This window comes from Eubalaena glacialis, chromosome 11, assembly GCF_028564815.1.
Source record: "Eubalaena glacialis isolate mEubGla1 chromosome 11, mEubGla1.1.hap2.+ XY, whole genome shotgun sequence".
Classification (NCBI taxonomy): Eukaryota; Metazoa; Chordata; class Mammalia; order Artiodactyla; family Balaenidae; genus Eubalaena; species Eubalaena glacialis.
The window spans coordinates 109631421-109642251 of NC_083726.1; the positions used below are offsets into that span (position 1 = coordinate 109631421).

Below are 10831 nucleotides of genomic sequence, written 5' to 3' on the forward strand. Positions count from 1 at the left end.
GCCCTGTAGGAAGCCAGCCACAAAGTCATGAGGACTTTTAAGCAGCCCTGTGCAGAGGCCTACATGATGAAAAACTGAGACTTCCCACCATCCACGGGTGCCCACTCGCAGCCACGTGTGTGTGCCACCTGGGAAGCACATTCTGTAGCCTCTGTCAAGGCTGGAGATGACTGCAATCCTGGCTGACAGCTTGGCAGCAACCTCCTAAGATATCCTGAGACACCAACACACTAAGTGACTCCTGAATTCCTGACCCAGAGAAACTGTGACATAGTAAATATTTATTGTTGTTTTAAGCCTGCAGAGTAGTGGGGTAATTTGTGATACAGCAGTAGACAACACTATCCGTGATACTGTTATTTGTGAAAATTTCTATACTCTTTTGTTTTAATCTCTTTTTTCCCCCCAGTATTACTGAATATAATTGAGACATAACATTGTGTAAGTTTTTTTTTATTAATTAATTTATTTATTTGTTTTTATTTGGGGCTGTGTTGGGTCTTCGCTGCAATGTGTGGGCTTCTCATCATCGTGGCTTCTCTTGTTGCAGAGCATGGGCTCTAGGCGCGTGGGCTTCAGTAGTTGTGGCCCACGGGCTTAGTTGCTCCGCAGCATGTGGAATCTTCCTGGACCAGGGATTGAACCTGTAACCCCTGCATTGGCAGGCGGATTCTTAACCACTGCGCCACCAGGGAAGCCCAACTAAGTTAAGGTGTACAATGTAATGATTTGATATATGTATATATTGCAGAATGATTACTACAATAAGGTGAGTTAACACGTTCATCACCGCACAGACTTACACCTTTTTGTGTGTGGTAAGAACATTTAAGATCTACTCTTAGAAAATTTCAATTGCACAGTTATAAACTATAATCACCATGCTGTACCTTATATCCCCAGAATTTGTTCATCTTAAAACTGAAAGTTTGTCCGGGAATTCCCTGGCGGTCCACTGGTTAGGACTCTGCGCTCTCACTGCCGAGGGCTGGGTTTAATCCTTAGTCGGAGAACTAAGATCCCACCTGGCAACCATTAATCTTGTCTCTTTCCATGAGGTCAGTTTTTTTTAAGAGTCCACATATTAGTGAGATCATATAGTATTTGTCTGTCTCTGACTTATTTCAAATAGCAAAATGCCTTCAAGTTTCTTCTATGTTGTTGCAAAGGGCAGGATTTTCTTCTTTTTTATGGCTATATAATATTCCATTGTGTGTGTATATATGTATATATACCACATCTTCTTTATCCATTCATCTGTTGGTAGATACTTAGATTGTTTTCATGTCTTGGCTATTGTAAATAATGCTACAATGAACACAGAAGTGCAGATATTTCTTTGAGAAAATGATTTCATTTCCTTCAGATACATAAGGATTGCTTTGGCTGTTCAGGGTCTTCTGTTGTTCCATATGAAATTCAGGATTTTTCTTTCATTTCTGTAAAAAATGCCATTGGAATCTTGATAGGGACTGCATTGAATTTATAGATGGCTTTGTATAGTAGGGACATTTTAACAGTATTAATTCTTCCATCCATGACCATGGGATGTCTTTCCATTTATTTGTGTCTTCTTCAATCTCTCTTGTAGATTTCAGTGTATAGATCTTTCACCTCCTCGGTTAAATTAATTCCTAAGTACTTTATCATTTTTCATGCTACTATAAATGGGATTTTTTAAAAAATTTCTTTTCCAGATAACATGTTGTTAGTGTATAGAAATGCAAACTTAAAATTTCTCGATTCTAATGGTACTCACTCTTTAGTGGGCCATCAGTTCCTGTTCATGAAACAGTATATATACAAGAAATCATTCTATTCATCTCCAAGTCACAGGAAGTTGTATCAACCCTGTACCTAAAAGGATATGGGGTGGAATCATTTGGTAATGGCAATTTTGAGGAATAAGTCTGAACCAGGTCAGCTGATTCTGACATCTTCTTGAAATCTTTAAACAGGGAGGGAGACCCTGAAATAAAAGAGAAGTTAGGATAATATTTCATAAACATTTCAAAACATCATTTGAAAGACCACTGAACTGCTTGCAAGAGAATACAAATGGGACACCTACATTCCTTCAATAAGATGACACACACCAATAAGGGAAAGAAGAATATGTGCAATTCGGTGTAACAGGTATGTGCTGTAACAACAACAGTAATGATGATGATGAAACCTAACTACTATGGAGTCCACATATATCTTAGACCAGCTTATCCGTTCCTTTCTCCCACTTATTTCCCACAAAGAGATTGTCTTGTTCTCACATTTTTAGAGATGTCAGGTAAATAACTAAATGTCAATATAAATGGCAAAGTGATGGTGAGAAGAGTATGTGTCAACATAATCAGGAGAGAAGTTTGAAGATGGATGCTTCCTTTTGCAGCAGAATCTTTTTCCCTTATAGTAACTTACTAGAATTATGCAGTGGAGTTCCAGTGCATACAGATTCATCCACAGAAGGGGGTATCTTGGCCAGTGAGCTTCTTTCCCAGGTGGGTAGTTGACAAAATTCCTCCAGCAGTAATAATGCTCTAAGGAAACACAAATCTTGGTTCACTCAACACATACAACAGAAAGTTAAAGAGAGCCCAACTTGGGACTTCCCTGGTGGCGCAGTGGTTGAGAATCCACCTGCCAATGCAGGGGACACGGGTTCAAGCCCTGGTCCAGGAAGATCCCACATGCCGCAGAGCAACTAAGCCCGTGTGCCACAACTACTGAAGCCTGGGCTGCAGAGCCCGAGCTCTGCAACAAGAGAAGCCACCACAATAAGCCCACGCACCACAACAAAGAGTAGCCCCGCTCGCCGCAACTAGAGAAAGCCCGTGTGCAGCAACGAAGACCCAACAACAAAGACCCGATGCAGCCAAAAATAAATAAATAATAAATAAATTTAAAAAAAAATAAAAGAGAGCCCAACTTAAAAATAATAAAAATTATAATTATTATTATTATTAAATAATAATACTATGGGGCTTCCCTGGTGGCGCTGTGGTTAAGAATCCGCCTGCCAATGCAGGAGACATGGGTTCAAGCCCTGGTCCGGGAAGATCCCACATGTCGCGGAGCAACTAAGCCCGTGAGCCACAACTACTGAGCCTGTACTCTAGAGCCCGTGAGCCACAACTACTGAGCCGGCGCGCCTAGAGCCCGTGCTCCGCAACAAGAGAAGCCACCGCAATAAGAAGCCCGTGCACCTCAACGAAGAGTAGCCTCCGCTCTCCGCAACTAGAGTAAGCCCGCACACAGCAACGAGGACCCACCACAGCCAAAAATAAATAAATTAATTAATTTATTTTTTAAAAAGTACCATATATAAAATCCCTCTGGCCTATTTACTGCTGGAGAAGGGCTAGACTCTTCCAGAATCCCTTAAAGGAACTCAGCAATTCATTTGAAGATGGCACCGAGGCCATAGTGACAGGAGTGGGGAAAGGAGTCATATCTTTGATGCTTTCCTTGCTATGAATTTCAGACCTGGTCCTTTCTCCTGTTATCTTGGACTTTTACTTCTGAGACTTCTGGTCTGGGGTAATCAGTCTCCTGGCCTAGAAACATACCACTACCACCACAGTCTCTAATAAACACTTAAGATTCCTGGTTTATTGTTTTCACCTGGGGGTCCCATAATCTGGATAGTCACACCGCTGTGAATCAGGTCTCTGAGTCCTTGCCGGTTTTGCGGATCCATGTGCTGGAAAAGCCGTGCTACGTAAATAACCAGGGTCACTCTAGGATGTTGATTCAAAAATTCCCGAATAGCCTTGGAGCATTCCCAGCAGGGACTCCAGGACAAGAACCAGGTGATGCAGCAGCTGACGGATGGGGGGAAATGTCTTTCTGAAGTAATTTTTTCTATAAAATTGCATTCAACGTGCTTGGTGGTGTTCTTGCCCGAGTGTCGCCAGACCTTCTGCCTCTTGCCCCACTTGATTTCATAGAGCAGACAGGCCTCTTTACAGAGTTCTCGGGGGTCAAAGGAGACTTCAAATTCCCAGGGTTCAATTCTTCTCCTGAAATATAAAAAAGCACCCCTGTGTTGTTATGTCATCATTTGAGGGACCCTAGAAATAATTTCATCTTCTCCTTCTGTATCAGGCAGATCTAAAACATGACATCTCAGGGACTTCCCTGGTGGTCCAGTAGGTAAGACTCCGTGCTCCCAATGTAGGGGGCCGGGGTTCGATACCTGGTCAGGGAACTAGATCCCGCATGCATGCCGAAACTAAGAGCCCGCATGCCCCAACTAAAGATCCCGCGTGCCGCAAATAAGACCCTTCACAGCCTAAATGAATAAATAAATATTTAAAACATGACATCTCAGGAAACTGTTTTTTTTCTATTCTGTATCTCAAAGTTATCTGGGGAGATCCGTCTGGATTATTAAAGTTTCTCTCACAAACATAGTGAAGAGATTTTTCCCAACTCATGTTACTTGGTTACCACTCTCTCTACCATTGCTTGGTGGTCTTGAATTCAGGTATAAGTGTGTCCTTGTTCCTCTTTTAAACTTTTCTCATTATATTCTAATCTTATTTTATTTTATTTTTTTTCTTTTACTTTATTTATTTTTGGCCATGCTGTGCGGCTTGCAGGATCTTATTTCCCCAACCAGGGATTGAACCCATGCCCTCGGCAGTGAAAGCGCTGAGTCCAAACCACTGGACCACCAGGGAATTCCCTCTAATCTTTCTAGCTCACACTTAGAGGTGACCTGTCCCACTCATTAATCTTCATTATTCCTCAGTGGACTCTAGCTAGATTTTTTTCAGGTGTGGTAGCCTCAAATTGCCAAGAGGATTCTATTACCAACTCTGATAAGAGACTAATTTAGCCTCAGGATTCTTCCACATTCAATTCTGTATACTATTTCCTCACAAGAAAGAAATTCAAATTTCTCTCAAGGGCATCTTTAGATACCCACCCTCATTGTGGGTCAAAGCTGTGACTCAGAATTATGCTGAGGACTCTTCTTTGCAATATGGTTGAGTCATAAGTTTATTACATCCTCATATTTTCCACTCATTCCTAAAGAATCACTTCGTTTATTATGTAAATCAATCCTTCCACCCATCATGAGATAATATGTTCCCTGACAAAAGTCTCCCTGTTATAAAAATAGGTCTAGGTGCCAGGGAGGCAAGACCCAGCCTCCCCAGATGCCTTTACTTGTTTTTGTTTTTTTTTTAAACTGTGCAAAATGTTCATTTATTATGTCCATCATTCTACAAACATTTATTGAGAATCTAGTATATGCTCTGCTATGTGTTCTAGAACCTGGGGATACAGCCATGAACAAAATAAAACCAATCTCTGCTCTCCTGGAGCCTCAAAAAAAAAAAAAAAAATAGGTGTAGGGAATTCCCTGGTGGTCCAGTAGTTAGGACTCCGCGCTTCCACTGCTGGGGAGCTGGGTTCAATCTCTGGTCGGCGGACTTAGATCTCTGCAACCCAGGTGGTGTGGCCAAAAAAAAAAAAAAAAAAAAAGTCTAGAAAATGGCATAGAGTATAGAATAAGAAGATGAAATCAAAGTGACAAATGAGTTCACTGGACTTTTCACTATTGCCTATGAAAACCTGTGATTTAAAGAGAGAAGAACAATAGTAAGACGATAACAGAACAAAGCTGGAAGGTAATTTTTTTCAACAGAAACCAAAAGCCATAGGAGCAAAGATATAGAAAGCAATAATAATCATAGAGAATAGAGTTAGAAAAGGCAAAAGAAAGAATGGGAGCATGGAATAAGTAAGGAACAATAAGGAAAGCTATAGTCTTCCAGCTCTTAAATATCCATCTATTCTTGGTTGAATTAAACGTGCACTATGATAGTATAATTCTTACCTCGAGGTAGCATCTCCAGCTGAAGGACCTGTTGACCAACAGATGATCATGTCAGATAACACCCATATATGAATTGGATTACTAAGAAAAAATGCTCTATTCTTCAAACCCACAAACCGTTTCAGAAAATGCAGTTAAAAGATTTTCTCCTGGGACTTCCCTGGCGGTCCAGTGGTTAAGACTCCCCACTTGTTTCCACTGCAGGGGGTGAGGGTTGGATCCCTGGTTGGGGAACTAAGATCCCTCAAGCTACGTGGGCAAAAAAAAAAAAAAATCTCTCCTGGATTAATTGGATTGGACAAGGTCACTGGATCAAGAAAAGCAAGATTTTTAAGGGCTCTGCTGAAATTTATTTGCCCAATACCAAACCAGGTAATCCTCTTTAAGGCTCCAAAAAGAAAGGGGGAAAGTAACCCTTCAGAGGATCTTAGGTGTAAATTATGTGCCCCCATAGAATCCTGTACTTCCTTCCTCATAGCAATGATCATGTTATATTATGATTGCCTAATTACATGCCTATAGCAACACATGTGTAAATTATGTGAGATATGGATTATACATATCTTGTTTCAGACCCTATCACACTGCCTGAAACATGTTGGTTAGCAATAGATACTTATTGAACAAATGAATGAAATTCACCACTATCCGCTACGGATTATTAACAATACTATGCAGGGGAACTGGATCTCTCATACGTTGCTGGTGGGAATATAAATCGGCAGAGCCACTCTGGGAAACAGTTTGCAGCTTCTTAGAAAAAAATCTAGAAATGCAACTACCATGCAACCCAGCAATTGCCCTGCTGGGCACCTGTCTCAGAGATAGGAAAACTTAGGTTCACACAAAAGCCTGTACACAAATGTTCACATCAGCTTTATTTGTATCAAAAACTGGACTATCAAAAACTGGAATGAGGGCTTCGCTGGTGGCGCAGTGGTTGAGAATCTGCCTGCCAATGCAGGGGATGCGGGTTCGAGCCCTGGTCTGGGAAGATCCCACATGCCGCGGAGCAACTGGGCCCGTGAGCCACAACGACTGAGCCTGCGCGTCTGGAGCCTGTGCTCCGCAACAAGAGAGGCCGCGACAGTGAGAGGCCCGCGCACCGCGATGAAGAGTGGCCCCCGCTCGCCGCAACTGGAGAAAGCCCTCGCACAGAAACGAAGATCCAACACAGCCATAAATAAATTAATTAATTAATTAAAAAAAAAAAAAAAAAAGAGCTAGGAAGGGGAGGTGGTGGAAATTAAAAAAAAAAAAAAAAAACTGGAATGAGCTCAGATGTCCATGAAGTTTGAGACACTGAGTATAAGGTTCCCACCTGATACCCTCCTCGGTGGGTCAGAGAGAGACACAAAATTCACTGCTGCCCCTGAGGGTGAAGGGGCTGCCCTGTCTCCCAGCCAAACCTTATCTCTGAGGAGCAATTTTTGAACCACAAGACCCGCAAAACAGAAGATGCCAAGGCTGTGTGTGTATGTGTGTGTGTGTGTGTGTGGTGAGGGGTCCAGATTGTGTCACTGAAGCATAACAATTATTTTGGTCTGAAGACATTGGAAAATAAACTCCCCTCCACGCCCCCCCACCCCACAATCCCTTATTTTCCTACAGGCAGAGCCTCCCAAAAGAACTCAAAAGAGATCAATTGTCATAAATCCTGTCCTTTGGGGCAACCAGGGGAGATTGACTCTTACCAATTGAGACACCCACTCAGACATTGTCACGAACTAGTCTGTCTCCATCTATTCTCCTAACGGCCCGTCTATCTTTCCTAAAAGTCATTTGTTTTCCCATTAGTGTTCGTCTCCCTCTCCACTTCTTCTATTAAGATGGTATATAAGCCATTTTAATTCTAACCGAAGTCCTTGAGTCACATTTTTGTGAATTCCTCTGTGTAATTTTGTCTTTTTTTTTTTTTTTTTTGCTAATCTGTCTTTTGTCGGTTTAATTTGCGGTGCCCCCTCCCAGAACAAAATCTAAGAGGGTAGAGGAAAAGATTTTCTTCCTAAACAATGTGTGTGTGTGTGTGTGTGTGTGTGTGTGATGTCTATTTGTGCATTTGTACTAAATGGAGAGAGACTGTGTATGGCACACTTTCCTGTATGTGGAAAATGGTTCTAGCTGGGGTGTGAGACCGAAAAGACAAATCAGCAAGATATATAGGAAAGAGGACAGAGTCAGTAAATACTATCCTAAGTGTAACATGAAGAATAAACCTCTCATCCTTAGAAGAATATGCAGGGAGTCTGACATGAGATGGAGGAGAAAGGGGATGGCTAACACCTTGGAATGGGCACTTCTCAGACCTTACTTCAGATTGGGGCCTTTGGGACTTCCCTGGCGGTCCAGTGGTTAAGACTTCACCTTCCAATGCAGGGGGTGAGAGTTCTATCCCTGGTCAGGGAGCTAAGATCCCACATGCCTCGCGGCCAAAAAAACAAAATGTAAAACAGAAGCAACATTATAACAAATTCAATAAAGACTTTAGAAATTGTCCCCATCAAGGGACTTCCCTGGTGGCGCAGTGGTCAAGAATCAACCTGCCAAGGCAGGGGACACAGGTTTGAGCCCTGGTCCAGGAAGATCCCACGTGCCGCCTAGCAACTAAGCCCGTGTGCCACAACTACTGAGCCTGTGCTCTAGAGCCCGCGAGCCACAACTACTGAAGCCCACGAACCACAACTACTGAAGCCCGCGCACCTAGAGCCCGTGCTCCTCAACAAGAGAAGCCACCGCAATGAGAAGCCCGCGCACCGCAACAAAGAGTAGCCACCCCTTGCCGCAACTAGAGAAAGCCCGTGCGCAGCAACGAAGACCCAACGCAGCCAAAAATAAATAAGTAAATAAACAAAACAAAACGAAAACAAAAAAAAACCCAAATTGGGGCCTTTGAACCAGCTGGTCTACTCAGCAGGGGCCTTGTAGAAACAGAGGCCATACCTATATGAGGAGGTGAACCAGCAGTGAGAACTTCAGAAAGAGAGATTGAGATACATTCTCAGTATCTACACATGTGGTGCCAGGCAAGAACACTAGCTACATGACTTGGGGTGGTTTGAGGGATAAAACATACCACCTTCAAGGGAAATTACCCAGATATTTCAATTAAATAAAGTCTTCACACTTTTTCCCAAAATACCAGTCACAAGAGAATTTTAATAGAGGGAAAATATAATGGAGAAAAAATATTGATTCTTGAAACCTGACACCTGCATTTTGTCTTATCACATGATGCCCACACTCTTGCAATAGTCTTTTCACTGGCCTCCTTTCTTCCTGTCTTTTCTGCTTTCAGTCAAGAAGGCATCAGAATGAGAAGCCTGTGCACTGCAACGAAGACCCAATGCAGCCAAAAATAAATAAATAAATAAATTTATTAAAAACAAACAAACAAATTTGCTTTCTAATCTCACTGCAGATTGTTTCCAAAAACTCTTCTCTATCTTAACCAATTTATTCTTTATATTCCACACACAATCTTTGTAAATTCTCTTAAACTCTCAGTGTCAATCAACCTGGAATCTCCTCCTCTTTGCCAATTCAAATTCTGCCCTTTCAGGATCCAGTTCAAATCCCACCTCATCTGAAAATCATTACCTTCCACAACCTGAAGTGTTTTTCCTCTCCCATGAATTTTTCTAACATTAAGTAACGGAACCTTAAATTATCCATTAACTTGCCCTTGTGCTATCACTTCTGCTGTTATTTTAAACTTTTATTTAAGAGCTGTATTTTTTTTTACTTAATTTTTTATTATGGTGAAACAAGCATTGCTTTAGTGCCATCTGATCAAAATCATTTTTGGATGTGAACAGTTGGCATTAATAATAACAACAACAACAATAATAATAAATCCTGTTTAAGAATATTAATATATTAATAAATAGGAAAGTTGGAAAATGTCCAAGGATACAAACAGAAGCAGGATACATATACACGCACACACACACACACACACACGCAAGCACACACACAGAGTTTTTGCATTTTTCAAGAATATGTAGCTTTCAGGCCCCCGTCCATTTTACCTCTGTCAGAAGCCATGCTGCACAGTCATTGGACTTTTTCCTCTGGAGCTATATATTGTGCTAATTGCTGCTGCCAGCAACCTGCCCGAACATTGTTTCTGCAGGTGTGACCACTGCCACCTGTTTGGGCAGAGGATGACTCATTCCTGAGTCTCAGGCAGATACTGGGTATCTAGACTGCACAGACGGGTAGCAGATGAAGAGGGAAGTTGCTGGGGGTTGATAAGAAAGCCTATGATGCAGATAATTAATTCTGTAGCATAATTCATTGAGAACATCCAAATTTCAAAGTTCTTGAGTCATAACTCAGAATGCAGGAACATTTCCCTTTAAAGTTAAAGCAAGACTGACCCATCATTCTTTATTGGAAAAAAGAGAGGAGGAAGAAAGGGAAGCGAGAACTGGCCTGTTTCCGTGACTTGAATGTTTTCATTGTTACCTGGTGAAGACAGTGAGGCCTTGCCCTTTAGCTATTATTCATTTATTTCTAACTTCCCCTTACTTTGCTCTTTGCCCTAGATTCTGTTGGAAAGGGGAAGAGCACGATTAGAAGCAAAAGCAAAAGGACCTTGGTCTCTGAGTCAGGTAATTAGTGTATAAGTTTCGGGTGATTTCTCTTGCTTCTCGAACCTAAGGTAAAGGTTAAGCCCAGTCTGCTTTTTTTCTTCCTTGAGAAAATGAATACTATCCTCCCTATTGCCATTGTCTCCTGTTGCCTGAACCATGAGTCAATCTGCTCCGGGTTTGAGCACACACACTCCCAGAACTGAGGTGGCTCTCAAGACCTAAGCCTCCCTCTAGGGTCTCAAATCTAGAGCCCCTGAACTCTGAGTCTCAAATTCAACGAACCCTACACCTGATCCCTAAATATAAGACTTTCCTTAATCATGAAATCAAGCTGGAGCCTGGACAAGATGAGGCAGTTGTTTGGAGTGGCAGGTGATACTGTTGAAGAAGG

General features: G+C 41.9%; 1 protein-coding gene across 1 annotated transcript; it reads right to left on the minus strand.

Moving 5' to 3' along the window:
- Window positions 1-1780: 1780 nt before the first annotated feature.
- Window positions 1781-9958, minus strand: APOBEC1 (apolipoprotein B mRNA editing enzyme catalytic subunit 1). The gene is made up of 5 exons (XM_061205575.1): window positions 9874-9958; window positions 5846-5873; window positions 3619-4016; window positions 2416-2534; window positions 1781-1969 (listed from the first exon to the last, which is right to left on the minus strand). Exons 1-5 carry the CDS (start codon window positions 9887-9889, stop codon window positions 1820-1822), a joined length of 711 nt encoding a protein of 236 aa, XP_061061558.1. The 5' UTR covers window positions 9890-9958; the 3' UTR covers window positions 1781-1819.
- Window positions 9959-10831: the final 873 nt, after the last annotated feature.

Excerpts from the sequence above, each read along its gene's own strand:
- APOBEC1 (XM_061205575.1), bottom strand. Across the intron at positions 2,535-3,618 it reads CCAGATTATGGGACCCCCAG|AGCATTATTACTGCTGGAGG; the intron begins GTGAAAACAATA and ends GTGTTTCCTTAG. Across the intron at positions 1,970-2,415 it reads AACTCCACTGCATAATTCTA|GGTCTCCCTCCCTGTTTAAA; the intron begins GTAAGTTACTAT and ends CTTTTATTTCAG.